Raw genomic sequence first — 22,237 nt, forward strand, 5'->3', positions numbered from 1 at the left:
ACAGTACTGGTGGACTGGCATTCAGAGAAGCCTTCATTAAGAACATATGACAAGTATAACTTTAATAGACGAGTACCAATTTTTAAATGGGGAGAATGGGATATAATACAATGAGATTACAAGCTTCATGAGGGTAGAGACCATGTCTGTCTGTATACCACCTTATCATCAGTATATAAAACAATAACTAATAAACGGGAGACATGCTTTGATTGAATTTAACTGTTTTCATTTTTGACAACAAAGGAGAAAAACATAAGAATACTGAGATGACACATTTTACTTTTCTATAATATACACTTTATGTTTTAGGAGTTTTGTATTTTAAAAACATTATTTATATAAACCAAAAATCAGTGGTAATTCTGAAAATTAATAATGGTTTTTAAGTGGAATCAGTTGAATATGAATGTTTCAGGTAAGTTTACTAGGTTTTTCTAAAAGATCAATTGTGGTAAAAAAAACAATGATTAAAAGTTCAACATCTCATTATAGCATTAAGGGAACTGCAGAACTTTTAAAACGAATTCTTATTGTTTGCTAAAACCTAAACACAATGCAATATTTTTTAATTTTTTTATTAACTAATTTTTTTAAATTTTTGTTACAGATGTTTCTCTTTTTTCCCTCATTGACACGCACCCCCCCCCCCGGCTTTGTTGTCCATGTCCTTTGATCATGCATACATGCATATAAGTTCTGTGGTTTATCTCTCCCCCACCACCCCCTCTTCTGCGGATTGTCAGTCTGTACCCCACTTCCACGTCTCTGGGACTACCCCATTCCTCATACTGTTATGTTCATTATATTCCACCAATAAGTGAGATCATATGATACTTGTCTTTCTCTGTTTGGCTTCTTTAACTTAGCATGATACTTTCCAGGTCCCTCCATGTAGTCTCAAAGGATAAGAGATCTTTCTTTCTTACAGCTGCGTAGTACTCCATTGTGTATATGTACCACTGCTTTTTTACCCATTCGTCTACTGATGGACAGTTGGGCTGTTTCCAGATCTTAGCTATTGTAAATAGTGCTGCTATGAACATGGGGGTACATATATTCTTTCTGATTGGTGCTTCAGGCTTCTTAGGGTATATTCCTAGAAGTGGGATCACTGGGTTAAATGGAAGTTCAATTTTTAATTTTTTGAGGTAACACCATATTGTTTTCCATACAATGCAATATTTTTTAGCATCATTTTAGTTTTGTTTTATTATCATTTTCTTCCACATTTTAAAGACAGGAGGAATAATAGAATGTGGGTAAATGGGCCATATTGTATATAATTATGAAAATTAGGTCACAAACTTTTGTGTGAATTTCCTCATTCGGGGTGGAAAAGAGTATATAATTAGTTGTCTTAGTCTGTTTGGGCTGCTATAACAAAAATACCATAGTTTGGGTTGCTTAAACAACATGTATTTCTCACAGATCTAGAGGCTGAAAAGTCCACTATCAAGATGCCATCAGGTTTAGTGACTGGCGAGAGTTAATTTCCTGGTTCATAGACAGTGGTCTGCTCACTTGTGGAAGGAGCAAGAGAGCTCTCTGCAGTCTCATTTTTTATAAAGGCACTAACTCCAAATACCATTAGATTTCAACATATGAATTGGAAAGGCACATAAACCTTTAAACATTCAGTCTATAGTATTAACTAAGTGATTCACAATATTCTTGAGGCGATAATACATGGTTTCTCAGATAACACACAATCTTTGCTGGTATAAGCAGTGAATTAGGAAAGTGGTTTCCACTGTGTTGTCCCTGGATCACCTAGAATTTTTATTATTAATTTATTTTGTTACAGATGTTTCTCCTTTTCCCCCACTGACACCCTCCTCCCAATCCCACTCCCACCCCCTATCCCCAGCATTGTTGTCTATGTCCATGGTTACATATACATCATACATGCACATAAATTCTGTGGTTTATCTCTTCCCTCTCCCCCCATCCCCCTTTTCTGAGGTTTGTCAATCTGTACCCTATTTCTATGTCTCTTGGTCTATTTTGTTCATTAGCTTACTGTTTTCATTATATTCCACAAATAAGTGAGATCATGTGTGGATCACATAGGATTTTTAGAAGTGAAAATTTTGGGCCCGAACCTAGACCTAGACCTAGACCTACTTAATCAGGAACTCTGTGGTTGGGACAGCCCTCCATATGATTCTAAAGCATACTCAAGTTGGAGAATCATTGTATAAAGGCAGGAGTAATAAATTCTGTCTGGATTGATTTATGACTAGGTAGAGGAAGTTATTTTGAGATAGACCTTAGTTATTTACAATAGCTAAAATCTGGAAACAGTCTATGTGTCCATCAGTAGAAGAGTGGATAAAAAAGATGTGGTACATATACACAATGGAATACCATGCAGCTGTAAAAAAGCTTTGAGAGGACCTGGAGATTACTAGCTAAGTGAAATAAGTTAGTCTAAGAAAGACAAATATCACATGTTCCCACTTATGTTGGAATCTAATGAACATGATAAACTGATTAATAACATAGAACCAGAAGCATGGCAACATGGAACAGACTGATGAATCTCAGAGGGAAGAGGGGGACAGGGGACTGGAAGAGATTAACCAAAGAACTTGTATGCATATATGCATAGCCTATAGACACAGACAATAGACAGGTGAAGGCCGGGGGAGGGGGGCGGTAGGGTCTGAGATGGGTGGAGAGGGGCAAAGGAGGGAAAATAGGAGACATCTGTAATACTCTCAACAATAAAATAAATTTAAAAAATTAAACTTTAGACCATGAAGGGAAAAAGAGAATGAATCAGAATTTTGTATATCATACTTCTTCCTCTAGCTAAAAAGAACTTGACATTTTTGGAAAACCAATAGATCTGACATTGTGGTGTTATGGGAGGAAATATCAGCTTTGGAATTTCATATATGATGCCTTCTTGGTGGTATTATACATTGAAAGCTTAGAAAATCCACTTTTAAGAATTTATTCAAAGGAAATAGTTGCTCAAATGTACAAAGATAAATGAATGTTTATCAAGGCATTGTTTCTAACAGTGAAAAATTAGAGTAAAGGTCAATGTTCACTAGACAAATAAATTATAGTACATGATTCTGGTGAAATTCTAAGGGTGCTTTAAAATTATTTTTTTATATCTATTTATTGACAAGATTATTTAAATTTTTTTTCTTTATTGATTTTAGAGAGAGAGAGGAAGGGAGAGGGAGAGAGATAGAAACATTGATGAGAGAGAACATCAATTGGCTGCCTCCTGCATACCCCTTACTGGGGATTGGGCCCACAACCTGGACATGTGTCCTGATTGCGAATCAAATCGGCGACCTCTTGGTGCATGGGTCGACGCTCATCCACTGAGCCACACTGGCCAAACTTGACAAGAGATTATATTCATATTTTTGAATGAATATAAACTATGCTTATAAAAAGTATGTGAAGATGAGTCAACTTTAGTTAACATATCTATACATGCATTCATTTATAGGTCTATAGGCTTAAACAAAAATAGAGTGTTATATACCAAAATTTTAGCAATGGACATATTGGTGATAGATATGTATGTATTTTGGGTTGTTTTTGTTTATCTCTGTTTTCTAATGTGAAGTTCTATTCCTTCTGTGAAGAAATAATGAAATCTTAAAAACAACCTAGTCTAAGAGTTTTAAGCAGATTTTTACACAATCTTATCATTAGGGACTAGGAACACTCATTCTGTTTTTTAAAACACTGTATTCGTCCTGGAATATTTGGAAAGGACTAATCCCTCTTGTTGTAACAGTTCACTGTCAAGGTTAGTATTATAAAATCTGGCATAGGTTTATTTCTGAAAGTTTATATTATTATTATATAATTACAAAAATATGGTTTTCGTATTAGAATTTCTTGGAAAAATAAAAATTGCTCTGTAGTGGGAGGCAAGAGATTCATGGTTCAGCCTTTGCCAGTAATTCTCTGTGGGAATTTGGAAAACTGAATTTCTTGGTTTTTTGGCCTTTGTTTCCTCATCTATTAAAAGTGGCAAGATCAGAAGATCTTGATGAACTTTAAAAGCTCTAATATTCTAGGTATCTATAATAAATTTAGAAATCAACCTCAAAGAACTATAGGAGAAAGTATGGAGGCTGAAAAAAATCAAAACTCTTTAAAATACCCTTTAAAAGATTCTTCTTATGTGGTTACAGAGGAGGTTGTTGATACTTCTCTCCTTTAGTATGGTTTCTCCCTTAATTGAATTTTAAAACAAATTATGTGTTAAATATCAAGATACTTGAACGTTGGTATACTTATGACACCTGGTGGTCAAATCAAACATCACAGCTAAATTTTAATTCCCCAGACACCCATTCCCTTCTTCTCAAAGGGACTGCCCTCCCCCTTTTATCCATTCATCATACATCCAGTCATTCACTCAACAAAGACTTAGAGGATACCATTTATGTTTGAGACACTTTACTATGGGGTAAAGGAAAAAAGTAGTAGTGAGTTTTTGATATGGATGAGATTTCACTCTATTTAAGGCAACAGAATAGACTCCATGGAAAAGCAAATAACCACAACATGCTAGGTATATTAAATACACTCTTACTAAAGAAAATGATCCTGAACTTTGGAGAAGTCAGAGAAGGCCTCTTGGAGAACGTGAGCCTTGCCTTTCTTGGGGCTTCACTTTCCCATCTGTAAAACGGTGATAATATTCTATTGTTGCATAAGATTTCTGTGAATGATTGACTGACAGAGTGTGTATAAAGTACTTAGTATAACACCTTGAAAAAGTAGTCATTTAGTGATTATTAACTATTATTATAACAAAACCAAAGATAACCAGGGAAGACTTCATGTATATTAACTACTCCATAAATTTTATTTAAAAAATAATTCAGGTTCAATCTTGTATATTTTTTTTTCTTTAGACTGACTGCACAGAACAAAAAAATAAATTATTTTAGTTGATTCAGTGGATAAACAAACCACAAAAAAGATAGTGTTTGGCTCTATTTACAGTTTGCTAGAGAAACTGGTCAAGTCAGCAAAATAGCCAACTAAGTTAAAATAACAGTCAAAGAAGCTGTTTACTTAAATGAGCTGACTGTTTGACTGCAATGAAGTGTCAGTTAGGGAATACAGTCTGTTTGAAAGTCCCATGTAGTCAGTGCAAAAGCATCAAACAAGCTGTGTGGCATTATGTGAGCTGTATGTGGGTTAACTGAATCTTGAAACATTTTAATTGGTTGTGTTTGAGGTTGAATAGGAACTTTCTCAGACTCTATGTTGCTTTCAGTAGTTAAGGTTCAGTCTGTGTCACTGTCCCTTTAATTACATTAAAATGTGAAGAAAACTAACTGCCTTTGCAAGAAATAAAAATATAAGGAAACATTAACATCTTTTATGTTTTATTATTTTCTAAACGAGATGCATGAGTCATATTTCCTAAAAATATCAAACATGTGAGTTGTTAAACTGCTATTTTCAAGGTTAAAATAAGTAGCATAGTGGCTTTTTGCTAAAAGCAATAATGTACTGACAAAAAAACCAGCAAAAACAAAATAAAAAATAAAGATAATGTCATTTTAGAAATGAATGTCTAACCTGAATTAAGGGAAGATTTGAGAGAGTGCAGGATTGCTGTCTTCAGATATTTCAGATGTTTGCAGCATTCTATGTATAACAGGACTTTATTTGGCTTCCGTAGGCAGAACTAGGTTGAAATGACAGGGATACAGATTTTGGCTCACTAGAGGAAGGATCTTTCTAACAATTATGATTGTTAGGAATAGACATTTCTCCAAAGATGACATGCAGATGGCCAACATACATATGAAAACATGTTCAAAGTCACTAATCATAACAAAAATGCAAATGAAAACCACAATGCAATATAACCTCACACCTCTGAGAGTGGCTAATAATCAAAAAGTCAACAAACAACAAGCATTGGTGAGAATGTGGAGAAAAGGGAACACTAGTGCACTGTTGGTTGAATTGTAAGTTGAGGAAGCCACTATTGGAAAAAGTATGGAGGTTCCTCAAAATATTAAAAATAGAACTAACATATGACCCAGCAATTCTATTTCTGAGTATTTATGTAAAAAACAAACAAATAGCCCAGCTGGTGTGGCTCAGCGGTTGAGCATCGACCCATGCACCAAGAGGTCGCCGGTTTGATTCCTGGTCAGGGCACATGCCCAGGTTGTGGGCCTGATCCCCAGTGAGGGGCATGCAGGAGGTGGCCAATCGATGTTTTTCTCTCTCTCTCCCTCTCCCTTCCTCTCTCTCTAAAATCAATAAAGATAAACAAACAAACAAGCAAAATAGATTTATGTACCTCAGTGTTCATTTTAGCATTATTGACAATAGCCAAGATATGAAAGTAGCTTTGGTGTCCATTGATCAATGAGTGGATAAAGAAAATATTACACACACACACACGCACACACTATGAAATATTACTTAACCATAAAAAGAATAAAATCTTGCCATTTGCAACAATATGGATGCATTATGCTAACAAATTAGACAGAGAAAGACAAATACTGTATGATTTCACTTATATGTAAAATCTAATAAACAAAATATAAACAAAATCATAGATACAGAAACCAAACTGAGGGTCATTAGATGGGAGGAGGGTTGGGGGATGGGCAAAAAAGTGAAAGGGATTAAGAAGTACAAATTGGTAGTTACAGAAGAGTCATAGTGATATATAGGAAATATAGTCAATAATATTGTAATAACTATGTATGGTGCTAGATGGGTAGGAGATTTATCAGAGTGAATAAATGTCTAATCACTATGTTGTACATCTGAAACTAATATGATATTGTATTCTAACTACACTTTTATATATTTTAAAAATGTAACCATCCATATTAATAACTTTTCACTGAGTTTACCCTGAGAGTTGAAGTAGAAATAGCCCCTTTTGTTGCATCTATTACCAGATACCCTCTAGTGCTTCACATACTCTGGTAGTTTCTTGAAATGGTTGCAAAGATAGTCTCAATACATGTGACTGTCTCAAGCTTCTATAACTCTGCAAGTAAACACAAATCTTTAAAATTACAGAAGCTTTTAGAATGTGGCATGACCAATAAGCAGAACTAATTTTACCCTCAGCCAAATTCTAAAAGAGGCAAAGGTAATATGAATTGCACCATCTTTTCCAAGCCCTTATTCTTCCAAACCTGGTGACCTGGCAGCCATTCCCCAGCCTTTTATCCTATGTTTCATTTCCAAAGGTTCACAGACTCACCTCAGCGACTACCTAATCCCTGATAAAATTGCAGTTAAAAATGGATTACATTTTCTTTCTCCCAGAGTTGATGATAGGGAAATAAACTAGATTTCCAATTGAAATACAGATGGAGACAACTGTAAAGCTGAAATGTGGAACCCCACAGACTGTTGAAATGTATGTTTGGGGGCTATTTATTAATGAGGTATTGTTTATTGGTTATCTCTACAAATTGAATTACTTCATCTGACTACAAAGGGAAAAATCTGACTGAGCTTATTGCCAAAATAGCGATCCTTTTCATTCTTGAAAATATCTTCCACAATTCTGTTATCCATTTGTATATTGGCATGATAGTTTTAGTTTACACAGAAAAGACCTTTTGAATTTATGAAAGTTCACACTTTAATACTTCTTATTAGGAAGCAAATATATTTGTATACTCAAATATAAACTGACATGTCCTTGATGATGTTTTTACTCTATTTTGGGCAGAAATCATCACTCTGATGCTTTCCTTAAGGAAGGGATATAAATCCTCAAGATGGGAAGTAACAGCACAAACAACACAAGAACAAAGTGCACCGATCTTCAAATGCCATTTCAGTACACCCTCTATGCAACCACCTACAGTCTCATATTCATCCCTGGTCTTCTGGCCAACAGTGCAGCTTTGTGGGTTCTGTGCCGCTTCATCAGCAAGAAAAACAAAGCCATCATTTTCATGATCAACCTCTCTGTGGCTGACCTTGCTCATGTGCTCTCCTTACCCCTCCGGATTTACTACTACATCAGCCACCAGTGGCCTTTCCAGAGGACCCTTTGCCTGCTGTGCTTCTACCTGAAGTATCTCAACATGTATGCCAGCATTTGCTTCCTGACCTGCATCAGCCTTCAGAGATGCTTCTTTCTCCTCAAGCCCTTCAGGGCCAGAGCCTGGAAGCGTAGGTATGATGTGGGCATCAGTGCTGCCATCTGGGTTGTCGTGGGCACTGCCTGTTTGCCACTTCCCATCCTGAGAAGCACACACTTAGCCAACAACTCTGAATCCTGCTTTGCCGATTTGGGACTTCAACACATTAGCATGGCTTCTTCCATTGGCATGGTAACTGTAGCTGAACTTGGAGGGTTTGTATTACCTGTTATAATTATTACTTATTGCACATGGAAAACCAGAAAATCTTTACAAGAATTCCAAGTTCCCCCTCAGAATACCAAGGAGAGAAAAAAGGCTTTGTGGATGGTCCTGATGTGTGCAGTGGTGTTCATTGTGTGTTTTACCCCTTACCACCTTAACTTCCCACTTTTTATGATGGTGAAACAAGATGTCTTTTTAAACTGCTCCTTTATCAAGAGTACTCTATGTTTCCACATCATTTCCTTGTGTCTTGCAAATCTAAATTGCTGTCTTGATCCAGTTGTTTATTATTTTACGACCTCAGAATTTCGTGATAGATTTTCAGAACACGGCGGCCTGGTCTTTCAGTCATGTGTGAGATGCAAGGACAGTGTTTTGGAGATTCATCACAGGAAAGAAGATCTTCAAACTATTTCTCTTGAATTTTTGGATGATTCCAAGACAACATAAGCAAATAATTAGTGAGAATGATCTATATGTTCTATCACTTTAGCTATGTCATCTTGAAGATTTTTCTTAAAAAAAAATTATGTTGTTGAATGCCTTAAAAAAACATAGCCTCCTTTCCTTCATTCTTAAAATTGCACTTTTGAAGGAGTTATTCATACCTATATTTTCTGTCCAAATGGAAATGCATTATTCTACGGAACACATAAAATATTTTTCTTTGCAGGAAGTGATGAGCATCAGAATGAATTATACAACTGTTCCTCAGAAATGGGCCCAGTCTTTTCATCTTCTTCTACAAAAAAAAAAAAAAAAAAGCCCCCAAAACAAAAACAAACAAAACCACAAAATGTAAATTGAAAACAGGTATATTATGGGTGAATTTTTGAAATGTTTAAAAATGTGCATGAGAGCAATATGACCCTAGCATCATTTAGAAAATAACACACTAGTTAAACAATGTAGACTAAAGAGGAAAGGTTTATTAATAGGAGTTATGAGAATTGATATTCTTATAATTTACAATATCTATGAGACTTTTACTTTTTCCTCTTGGGGAAAGAAACAATTCAGATTCATCCCAAATATCTCAAAAGTATCAAGAGTTTCACACAAAAGACATGCACCTTAGACATAATGTAAAATTGTCTCTGAACATATTGCACAAAGTTAAGAGTTTCAGAGTTTGCAATAAAAGCTCTTCACTTGGATGTCTCTGAGCATGTGTGATGTAATGCACGTTTTAAAATATTGGCACTCATTCAGAAAATATTTTGTTTAATTTGTTTATCAAAATCAATTGTGCCATGGTCTGCCTAGATTAACTCACCTATGTACAACCTTGGTAAAATTTTTCCTTGATAGATTTAAACAATGATGACTCACACACATGCATATAATTTTTCAGGTGGAACTTTTTTCTCACAGGTAAAGATATATGTAAGGAAACCATTGCTGAATCGAATCTTACTGTAAATGAAAATGAAAAATTGTTATTTTAAAAATTACCATGGTTCAATCATTTTGTAATACAAATGACTCCCATTGGAAAATTCAAAACATTTCATATATCAGTTTTTATTAAAATAGTATTTTAAAAAGTAGTAGTTAGTTTTATAAAATTACAGTCATGCAACAAGTAACAATATTTCAGTCTACAATGGACAGCCTATACGATGGTGGTCCCATAAGATTATATATAATAGCGTAAAAAATTCTTATTGCCTAGTGACATTGTGACCATCATAACGTCATAGTGCAATGCATTACTCATGTTTTTGTAGTGATGCTGGTGTAAACAAATCTGTGTGCTACCAGTCATATAAAAGCATGGAACATACAATTCTGCACAGTACATAATACTTGATAGTGATAATAAAATACTGTGTTACTGGTTTATGTATTCACCATAATATTTTTTATTATTATTTTAGAGTGTACCCTTTCTACTTATGAAAAAAAATGTGTGCTATAAAACAGTATGCTGTGTTACGCAGGCAGCAGGCTTATACAGCTCACATTTACCATGTCTCTTGATTGCATTCTTTTATTGAATTAATCATGTGTTGTTTTTGTTGTGTTGTAACATGCTATATAGGCTTGTAGCCTAGGAACAATAGGTTATACCATATACCCTAGGTTTGTAGTAGACTTTATTATCTAGGTTTGTGTAAGTGCACTCTGTGATGTTCCCACAATGACAAAATTGCATAATGATGCATTTCTCAGAATATTTTCTTATTTTTATATGACTGAAAATTTACAAAATGTTTTATGTGTGTGAATTTTTTTGTAATAGTGATTGGGTATCAAAACAAAAACAGATAACATTTATCACAAGGAAGATTAAAAAAATTGGGAAAACTCAAGTTCTCTGAAGTCATTTAAGGATCTGTATTTCAGACAGGTGTATTCTATAGAAATAATTAAGTATCTCTTTTAGTACCTATATATTTAAAACATCATTTTATGGGGAAATGTTTCTATATTATATTCTTTCCTACCCACTTAAACAGTTTGTTTTAAATAAGAGGACATGCTATATGAAAGAAGTATTCATTCAGGTTCAGAGGACCAGGATCTTAGTTGCAGGTCTGCCACTGATAAGCCATGTCACTTTGAACAAGTTACGTTTCTTTAGTTTTCATTTTTATTACCGGTTCATTAGGGTGCTAGACTAGATTATCTTAATTTGAGACATATTTTTAAAAATGTGCTTTCTAAACTATAGAGGACTTGACAAATTATTGTTTTTGTTATTATTAGTATTAACATTGTTGTGAATATTTAAGAGCTTCAATTTTAATATTTAATGTAATCTTTTCAGGATGACTGAGGGTCATGATTTATAAATATCAGTTATTGTACTGTACACATTTGCTTCTTTCAGGATATTGAAATCTGCAGTGTTGCTTGTACCTGCACTAAATTGGCCCTATGAATTTTTAGTTCTTATATATTTGATTTTATAAGGGCTTCTTTCTCCACCACTTTAAGCTATTTGTTTTTACTTCTTGTTGTCAGTGGTACTCTCTAATAAATTTCTTATAATTTTAATTAGTACTTTCTATTATTTTATGGCTTTGAAAATACACCAAATAAGCTAGTTATAACAGAGTTTAAATTTAACAAAAATGAGTAAAAGCATGTTTATTTTATTTTACTTGGAGAGGGTGTGCATGGAAAAGGGAAAATCTCCTATGGAATAACGTGTATGGGTTTTAGTTTATGGACTTTATGACATCTATTTTGGCTGTGCAGGACTAGTTTGCTTCCTTCCTGGTTCAGTCAGCTGTGTTTGGATAGCTAAGGTTGCCAGATGTTTGAGTTCCAATTCACTGAGGTGTGACTAGCTGTTTATGACAACAAAAATTTATTGGAATATAATTATTGCCAGCATATATACATACATATATAGTTATATATATATTTGCATATATAAAGTTATATTATATATTAATATATAAAGTATATATGTTATATATATAAAGTTATTTAGATATATAGTTAAATATATTTATGAAGTTTATATATATATATATACACACACACATATCTATACATATATACATCCATCCAAAAGCATTACTTATTTCTTTTATGGAGGTTTTATATTTTCCATAATTGTCTTCATAAAATATCTGCTCACTGTGGCCATTGTACACTCTCTCTTTAAGGCCACTTGATAGAAATTTCCTATGAATTTGAAGTTTATGTGAGATACATTAATTCTTCTTTTGAAATTGGCCTATTGTTATCATGAGTCATAAACATTTTTCAAAATATTTGGAGAAGCACAGAAAACAGACAGGCATATCAACGCTCTTGAAGTTACCAACATTTTTTTTTTTTAAATCCTCACCCAAGGATATTTTTCCATTTATCTTCAGATAGAGCATGAGGGGAGAAGAGAGAGAGAGACACACACCTGCTGGTTGCCACCCACATGACCTCAACCAGGGCCAAGGACAAACCGCAACTGAGGTATGTGCCCTTAGCCGAAATCGAACCCAGGACTTTTTGGTCCGTGGGTTGACACTCTAACTGCTGAGCCAAACTGGCCAGGGTGAAGTAACCAACATTCTCCAAATAGCTTCAATTTACTCCTTCTTCTTTTGGAGGGGCAGAGATGTTACATACAGTCATGTTGATCCAGTATTTCTGGAGCAAGGCAAATAGTCAACTGCATCTCTCTACTCCCTATTTCCCAAAATATTGAAGTATAGGGGTTCCAAGAATGGCAATCTTGAGTCTACAACTGTATCTAATTGACAATAATTAGATACACTTGGGTCCTAGTTCTATCTCTGCATTTTCTTAACTGTATGACCTTGAGCAAGATATTTTGCCATTCTGAAGTTGTTTCCTGGTATGTAGTATGGTGATAATCATCTCTGCCATTTATGCTTCACAAGAATCTTGTAAAAAAAATCCAAAAAGAAATATAGATGAGAATTATTTTTAAACTAAAATGATTATTTAAACATAAGAAAACATGAAGTAATATTGAGAAAAAAAATCAAGGAAAGGAGATAAAGTGTCCCCCTCAACCTATAAGAACACAGTGAGTATTATTAAAATGTAAACAACCTATTAGCATAGGAAACATGAAGGTTTGAAATAGTTCCCAGGGTTAAGGCAATACTGACTGAGTCCCCTGAGGGTAACAGAAGGAGCCCTTTTACCTTGATGCCCCCTGCCCCCGCCATGAGTTAGTTACAACCAGCCTTTCAGAAAAGTGAGTTTTGATAAGGATTTAGGAGATCTGAAGGAATTAAATATCAGAGGTTGACAATAATCTTAGGAAAACAATGAAGATAGAATAGGGCACAGTCAGCATTTCCTATGAATGAATTCTGTAGATGGAAGGCAAGGTCTCCAGAACTTTGGGAAGGAATGGATTTGAAACAAACCTAGAGAAACATACAGGTATAAATGGGAGGACTGAGGGTAGGAATAGGTTTTGGACATGGATATATCTGTTGTGGGGCATTTAAATGTTAAAATAGACTGGAAGGAAAAATGGTCGTGGAGTGAATGGACGTTACACTGACCATCTCCCAGGACTAAACTGGAATTACAACTAAAACAAAGAAAAGTCATCTGGAATAACCTACTGAAGACCAGCTGGAAAGAACTCATAGCCAGGGATGCAGAGGAGTCCAAATCGAGCTGGTAAAAGGTGTGAAGGTGTGAGAGGGCTGGCTGGGCTACCACAGGCAGCAGCTGAGGGATATCTTATCTGTGAGAAGTTTCTTCTGAGAAGTCTGGGGTTTAAACCCCAAGCTGCCTCCCCAGAGCAGAGAGGCAGAACAGGGAAAGGCACCCACATAACACATGGCTGTGAAAAACACCAGAGCAGTGCTTCTGTCCAGCAGGGGCAGGAGCTAGGAACACGGGCATCCACCTGAAGGGCCAACACACTAAATCTCAGCTACAGCCACTCACCTTGTGCTCCTGTAGAAGGAGGGTGAACTAGACTGGAACTGCGTGAAGAAAATCAAGTGTTCATTGCACTGGGGAGAGAGCTTGGAAGGAGGCCATCAAGAGCCCTATGATGAGTCATTCCCCCATACTTCAGAAACTATTTTTCTCAGGCAGTCTTTTACCATTAGAATGGCTTTAGCTCAGTGGGAAGCAACTGCCCCACCCTTTGGAAATGGACCCCAGCTGGCTGGGAGTAGTGCAACCTAAGGCTCATTAATTGTCAGAGACTAGCAGCAAGCCAGTAGGCAGAGACAAATCTCTGAATGCTTTAAGCCTTGGGCTCTTGGTTGTTGGGTTTTGTGGGTCTGGGGCCCAAGCTGTGAAGGCAGCTGCCTGGGCCCTTGGACTGAAGCATTAACCTATGCTGCAGAAACCATTTTTCTAAGGCAGAGTTTTCCCATCAAAGCAACTATAGCCTTGGGTGGAGGGCAATTACCACACCCATTGGAATTTAACCCTGTCTGGCCTGGAGGAGTCAGCAACTAGCACAGAACTGCAACCTGAGGCTCATACACTGTCAGAGACTATCAGTCAGCCTGCAGGTGGAGACACATCTCCAGGAGCTTTGAGCCTTGGGCATGGCTCACAGTCCTGGGGTTTTGAGGCTCTGGAATCAGAGCTGTGAAGATGGCTGCCTGAGCCCCTGTGCTAAATCATTAACCCATGCTGCAGAAACAATATTCTTCAGAAAGAATTTCCCTCTCAAAGCAGTTTTAGTTCAGAGGGGGAGTAATTGTCCCACTTGCTGGAAATCCTCTTAACCTGCTCACTTGAGGGAATTTTCATTCAGCTGAGGGTTACAACCTGAGGCCCATTAAGTGACTGAGACTAACAGTCAGCCTACAGGCAGAAGCTCTGCGATACTTGAATCTTTGCCTGGTCTGAAACTCTATCCAGGGAAGTAACACCTGACATTGGTGTTCAACTTGGTCCCTTCCATACATATCCAAACCCAGCAGAGGGATCCACCATCTGTAGAACATTGATACCCACAGGGAGATTTTGGTAGGCTCCAAACCCTGCTGAGACAACCAATATAGTGAAACAAAGAAACAAATCCAAAATGAAAGAACAAGAGAATTCTCCAGAAGAAGGACTAAATAAAATGGAGATAAGCAAGTTATCAGATATAGAGTTCAGAGTAATGACTATGAGGATGCTCAACAGCATGCGAAAAGATAGAGAAACAATGAAAAATGACCAATTGCAAATCAAGAATGACATAGCAGAAATAAAGAACACATTGAAAGGAATAACCATCAAATTAGAGGAAGCCAAGGATCAGATCAGTGAATGAAAAGACAGGGTAGAAAACAAAATTACTCAGAGAACTTAAAAGAAAAGAAAAACAATTAAAAAATAGGAAGATAGTTTAGGAGAACTTTGGGACAATATGAAATGTAACAACATCCATATCACAGGAGTTCCAGAAGAAAAGTGAGCAAGGGTTAGAGAATCTATTTGAAGAAATAGTGGCAGAAAACTTCCTTAACTTGGTGAAGGAAAAAGGCATACAAGTTCAGGAAGCAGAGAGAGTCCCAAGCAAGAAGAACCCAAAAAGGCCCATGTCAAGACACATTATAATTAAAATGCCAAAAATTAAAGACAAAGAGATAATCTTAAAGGCAGAAAGAAAAGAGCAATAGGTTACCACAAAGGCAGCAAGAGAATAGCAATGGGTTACCACAAAGGAGTTCCCATAAGGTTGTCAGTTGATTTCTCAACAGAAACACTATAGGCCAGAAGGGAACGGCATGAAGTATTCAAGGTAATGAAAAACAGGGGTCTGAATTCAAGACTACTCTATCTAGCAAGGCTATCATTGAAAATAGAAGGTGAAATAAAGAGCTTCCCAGACAAAAACAGTCTGAGGGAATATATTAGCACCAAACCAGAATTGCAAGATATGTTAAATGGACTGCTGTAATAAGCAGAAGAAATAGAAAGAGAAACATAGGCATAATAAATTAAAATGGCAATAAATAAGTGCATATCAATAATAACCTTAAATGTAAATGGATTAGATGCTCCAATCAAAAGACATAGAGTAGCTGAATGGATAAGAAAGCATTACTCATATATATATATTGTCTACAAGAGACCCGCCTCAGAACAAAAAACTCACACAGGTTGAAAGTGAAGGGATAGAAAAATTTTTTTCAAACAAATGGAAAAAAAAAAAAAAAAAAAAGGCTGGGATAGCAATACTCATATCTGATAAAAATATTCTCTAAAATGAAGGCCATAATAAGAGACAAAGAAGGCCATTATGTAATATTAAAAGGATCAGTCCAACAAGAGGATATAACCTTGGTATACATCTATGCACCCAATATAGGAGCACTAAAATATATTTAAAAAAAAAAAAAACTTCTGGAGGACTTCAAGGGAGAGATCAATACCAATACAATCATAATAGGGGACTTCAACACCCCACTGACATTACTGGATAGGTCCTACAGACAAAAAAATTAACAAGAAACAGAGACACTAAATGATGCACTAGATCAGATTGATTTAATAGATATTTACAGGGAATTGTACCCCCCAAATGCATAATACACATTCTTCTCAAGTTTACATGAGACCTTCTCCAATACAGACCAAATGTTAGGACACAAACTAAGTCTCTAAAAGTTCAAGAAGATTGAAATCATATCTAGCATCTTCTCAGATCACAATGGCATAAAGGTAGAAATAAATTTAACTAAAACACTCGAAAACATTCAAACACATGAAGGCTAAACAGCATGTTAGTAAACAATAAATGGGTTACCAAGGGGGTCAAGGAAGAAATTAAAAACTTCTTGGAAATCAATGAAAATGAACACACAACAACAAAAAATCTATGGGACGCAGTGAAAGCAGTTCTGGGAGGGAAGTTCATAGCATTACAGGCCTACCTCAAGAAGAAAAATTTTTAATAGACTATCTAACCCTACAACATAAAGAACTAGAAAGTGAACACAAAGAAAAACCTAGAGCAAGTGGAAGAAAATAAATAATAAATGTCAGAGTGAAAATAAGTGACAGAAAATTAAAAAAACAAAACAAAAAAAAACACAATCCAAAAGATCAATGAAAAGAAAAGCCGGTTCTTTGAAAAGATAAACAAGATTAAGGAAACTTTAGCCAGACTCACTAAGAAACAGAGAAGACCCAAATAAACAAAATCAGAAATGAAAGAAGAGAAGTAACAACTGAAACCACAGAAATACAAAGACTAAAGGAGGAACATCTGTAACAAAAATAAATTTTAAAAAAAGAAACACAAAGAATTGTTAGAAAATAGTATGAGCAATTATTTGCCAGCAAACTGGACATCCTAGGCAAAAGGGACAAATTCCTACCATTACACAGTCTCCCAAAACTGAGCTGGGAAGAGACAGAAAACTTGAATAGATGAATGACAACTAAGGAAATTGAAGCTATAATCAATAAATTCCCAGCAAACAAAAGCCCAGGTCTGAACAGCTTCAAAGGGGAGTTTCATCAAACACTCAAATAAGAAGTAACACCAATTCTCTTCAAACTATTCTAAAAAATTCAAGAGGAAGGAAGACTTCCAAGCTCTTTTTATGAGGCCAGCATAATCCTAATTCTAAAACCAAATAAAGACACTACAAAGAAAGAAAATGACAGGCCAATATCCCTGAAGAACAGATACCAAAATCCTCAACAAAATATTAGCAAATCAGATCCAGCAGTATATTTAAAAAATTATTTACCATGACCAAGTAGGATTCATCCCAGAGATGCAAGGCTGGTATAATATTTGCAAGTCAATAAATGTGATATGCCACATAAACAAAATGAAAGATAAAAATAATATGATCATATCAATAGATGCTGAAAAAGCATTTGACAAAGTACAGCACCCATTTCTAATAAAAATGTTTAGCAAAGTGAAAATACAGGCATCAAATTTCAACATAATAAAGTCCATTTATGGAAAACCTACAGCCAACATCATACACAGTGGGCAAAAACTAAAAGCATTTTCCTTAAGAACAGGAACAAGGCAGGGATGCCCACTTTTGCCACTCTTATTTAACATAGTACTGGAAAATTTAGCTACAGCAATTAGACAAGAAGGAAAAAATGAAAGGGATCCAAATTGGAAAGGAGGAAGTGAAATGGTCATTATTTGCAGATGACATGATACTATACGTAGAAAAACCCAAAGACTCCACGAAAAATTTACTAGACTTAATAAATGAATTTGGCAAAGTAACAGGATACAAAATTAACATCCAGAAATCAATGGCATTCTTATACACTCAGAAAGGGAAACTGAAAAAAATTCCATTTACGATCGCAAAGAAAATAAAAAATAAAATAAGATACTTAGAGATAAACTTAACCAAAGAGGTAAAAGACCCCTTCTCAGAAAACTACAGGACACTGATCAAAGACATAGAGCCCATCTGGTGCAGCTCAGTGGATTGAGCATTGACCCATGCACCAAGAGGTCACAGGTTCAATTACCAGTCAGGGTGCATGCCTGGGTTGTGGACCCAATCTCCACTAGGAGGCAAGCAGGAGGCAGTCAATGATGTTTCTATCTTTCTCTCCCTCTCCTTTCCATTATCTCTAAAAATCACTGGGTCAAAGGGCAATTCCATTTTTAATTTTTTTTGAGGAAACACCATATTGTTTTCCGTAGTGGCTGCACCCGTCTGCATTCCCACCAGCAGTGTGCTAGAGTCCCCTTTTCTCCACATCCTCGCCAGCTCTTGTTGTTCAATGATTTGTTGATGGCAGACATTCTGGCAGGTGTGAGGTGATACCTCATAGTTGTTTTAATTTGCATCTCTCTGATGCTTAGTGATGTTGAGAATTTCTTCATATGTCTCTTGGCCATTTGTATGTCCTGTTTGGAGAGGTGTCTATTCAGCTCCTCTGCCCATTTTTTAATTGGGTTCTTTGTCTTCCTTTTGTTGAGTTATATGAATATATATTTTGGAAATTAATCCTTTATCTGATATATCATTGGCAATGATGCTCTCCCATAGCGTGGGTTGCCTTTCCATTTTAATGGTTGTTTCTTTTGCTGCGCAGAAGCTTTTAAGTTTGATGTAGTCCCATGTGTTCATTTTTTCCTTTGTTTCTGTTGCCTTAGGTGATGTATCAGTGAAAATTCTGTTGTGTATGATGTCTGAAATTTTGCTGCCTATAGTTTCTTCTAGGATTTTTATGGATTTATGAGTCACATTTAAGTCTTTTATCCATTTTGAGTTTATTCTTGTGTATGGTGTAAGTTGATGGTCTGGTTTTATTTTTTTGCATGTAGCTGTCCAATTTTCCCAACACCATTTAGTAAAGAGGCTGTCTTTATTCCACTGTATGCTCTTGCCACCTTTGTTGAATATTAATTATGCATACTGTCTTGGGTTGATTTCTGGGTTCTCTGTTCTATTCCTTTGATCTATATGCCTGTTCTTGTGCCAGTATCAGGCCATTTTGATTATAGTGGCTTTGTAGTATAACTTGATATCCGGTATTTTGATCCCTACAACTTCGTTCTTCTTTTTCAAGATTACTATGGCTATTTTGTATCTCTTTAGGTTCCATAAAAATTTTTAGAGTATTTGTTCTATATCTATGAAATATGCTGTTGGTACTTTAATAGAGATTGCATTGAATTTATAGATTGCTTTGGGTAGTGTGGGCATTTTAATGATGTTGATTCTTCCAATCCATGAATATGGTATAGCTCCTATATATGTATGTACACACACACACACACACACACACACACACACACATTTCTTCTTTTTAAATATGTTTTTTATTGATTTTTTAGAGATAATGGAAAGGAGAGGGAGAGAAAGATAGAAACATCATTGGCTGCCTACTGCATGCCTCCTAGTGGGGATTGGGTCCACAACCCAGGCATGTGCCCTGATGGGGAATTGAACCTGTGACCTCTTGGTGCATGGGTCAATGCTCAATCCACTGACCCACACCAGCCGGGCTCTATGTCTTTGATCAATGTCCTGTAGTTTTCTGAGAAGGGGTCTTTTACCTCTTTGGTTAAGTTTATCTTTAAGTATCTTATTTTATTTTTTATTTTCTTTGCGATCGTAAATGTGATTTTTTTTTCAGTTTCCCTTTCTGAGTGTAAAAGAATGCCATTGATTTCTGGATGTTAATTTTGTCCTATTATACTTTGCATACTTGGTATAGAATCTAAATTAGGAAGAACACTTAAAATTTGCCACTGTATAACAAGAGTTTAAGAGCAGCAATCCAGGTGGAAAGAGTCAGAGACTGGAGGGAGTTTCTTAGGAGATCTGACATTTGCAGAATCAAGAAAATGTTATTTGCCAATATTATAGAATGAAGGAGTAAGACCTGATGAAAGGGGCTCAATAGGGGAAAAGGGGGGATGTCTGTAATACTTTCAACAGTAAAAATTTTTTTTTAAAAAAAAGAGAGAGAGCTGAACATCCCCCCACCACCACTACACCCCATACTATTCTTTGATGTAGCCACTGTCAAATGTCCTCATTTCAGGGAAAGAACATAAAGATCCAAAATATTGTCAGAGTCTTATTGTAAGTGATCCTACAGTAAGTGGTGTTAGAATAAGAACTCAGATTCAGATATCCTGATTCCTTTCCACCACCTTATGGTACCTTTTGAGTTATTTATTTAACTTTATGCATATGTTATTTTATTTTATTACTTAAATTCTGAGTTCCCTAAAGGCAGGAATTGAGTCATATTTATTTCTACTTCTTAAAACAGTTTATCATAGGACTTGGGCACCAGGTAAACGAGTTATTTTTTAAATTAAGAGAAACTGAATAACTGTAAAGCAAAATAAATAAATAAATACCTGCAAACTAAATAAATCAATGAGAAACTATTCATAAATCATTTACCTAGTGTAAACTGTTTTGGTCATGGTTAAGTTCATAACAAAAAGGAGTGAAAATACCACCCCAACATATCAGAAACTATTAATTGAGCAGATAAATTTCAGGTACAAATTAGAATGTTCTAAGTGTGGGAGTATGTGTGTGTGTAATGGGGCATGGTGTGTATGTGCTTCCATTTGTTATTCTTTTTTTAAATTTTTTATGTATTTTTTTGTTACAGATATTTCACCTTTTTTACCCCATTGGCACCCCCCTCCCCACCCCACCGCCGCCCCTTCCCCAGCTAAGTTGTCCATGTCCATTGGTCATGCATATAAGTTCTGTGGTTTAACTCTTCCCACCCCCCACCCCCACTCCCACTTCTGAGGTCTGTCAGTCTGTGCCCTACTTCCATGTTTCTGGGACTACCGTATTCCTCAGACTGTTACGTTCATTATATTCCGTATATAAGTGAGATCATGTGGTATTTGTCTTTTTCTGCTTGGCTTATTTCACTTAGGATAATACTTTCCAGGTCCCTCCATGTCGTCTCAAAGGATAAGAGATCTTTCTTTCTTACCGCTCATAGTACTCCATTGTGTATATGTACCACAGCTTTTTTATCCATTCGTCCACTGATGGACACTTGGGCTGTTTCCAGATCTTAGCTATTGTAAATAGTGCTGCTATGAACATGGGGGTACATATAGTCTTCCTGATTGGTGTTTCAGTCTTCCTGATTGGTGTTTCAGGCTTCCTAGGGTACATTCCTAGAAGTGGGATCATTGGGTCAAATGGAAGTTCAATTTTTAATTTTTTGAGGTAACACCATATTGTTTTCCATAGTGGCTGCATCAGTCTGCATTCCCACCAGCAGTGTATTAGAGTCCCCTTTTCTCCACACACTCACCAACACTTGTTGTTTGATGATTTGTTGATGGCGGCCATTCTGATAGGTGTGAGGTGATACCTCATTGTTGTTTTAATTTGCATCTCTCTGATGATTACTGATGTTGAGCATTTCTTCATATGTCTCTTGGCCATTTGTATGTCCTGTTTGGAGAGGTGTCTATTCAGCTACTCTGCCCATTTTTTAATTGGGTTCTTTGTCTTCCTTTTGTTCAGTTGTATGAGTACTCTATATATATTGGAAATTAACCCCTTATCTGATATATCATTGGCAATTATGCTCTCCCATACAGTGGATAGCGTTTCCATTTTGATGATTGTTTCTTTTGCTGTGCAGAAGCTTTTTAGTTTGATGTAGTCCCATGTGTTCATTTTTTCCTTTGTTTCTGTTGCCTTAGTTGATGTATCAGTGAAAATTCTGCTCCGGATGATGTCTGAAATTTTGCTGCCTACATTTTCTTCTAGAATTTTTATGGATTCACGGGTCACATTTAAGTCTTTTATCCATTTTGAGTTTATTTTTGTGTATGGTGTAAGTTGATTGTCTAGTTTCATCTTTTTGCATGTAGCTGTCCAATTTTCCCAACACCATTTATTAAAGAGGCTGTCTTTACTCCACTATATGCTCTTGCCACCTTTGTCAAATATTAATTGAGTGTATTGCCT

At 35.9% G+C, this 22,237-nt stretch overlaps 1 protein-coding gene across 2 annotated transcripts in view; it reads left to right on the plus strand.

The window, feature by feature from the left end:
* LOC118636069 (putative P2Y purinoceptor 10) overlaps positions 1-8,847 on the plus strand; it is a 43,599-nt gene extending 34,752 nt beyond the window's left edge. For both annotated transcript variants that reach the window (XM_036271130.1, XM_036271129.1), the window contains one exon: positions 7,721-8,847. In XM_036271130.1, coding sequence (XP_036127023.1) covers positions 7,770-8,813 — 1,044 coding nt within the window. In that variant the 5' untranslated portion in view covers positions 7,721-7,769 and the 3' untranslated portion in view covers positions 8,814-8,847. The remainder of the gene's footprint in view (positions 1-7,720) is intronic.
* The last annotated feature ends 13,390 nt before the right edge of the window (positions 8,848-22,237 follow it).

The sequence above is a fragment of the Molossus molossus genome, unplaced genomic scaffold (assembly GCF_014108415.1).
Source record: "Molossus molossus isolate mMolMol1 unplaced genomic scaffold, mMolMol1.p scaffold_m16_p_2, whole genome shotgun sequence".
NCBI classification, from domain to species: domain Eukaryota; kingdom Metazoa; phylum Chordata; class Mammalia; order Chiroptera; family Molossidae; genus Molossus; species Molossus molossus.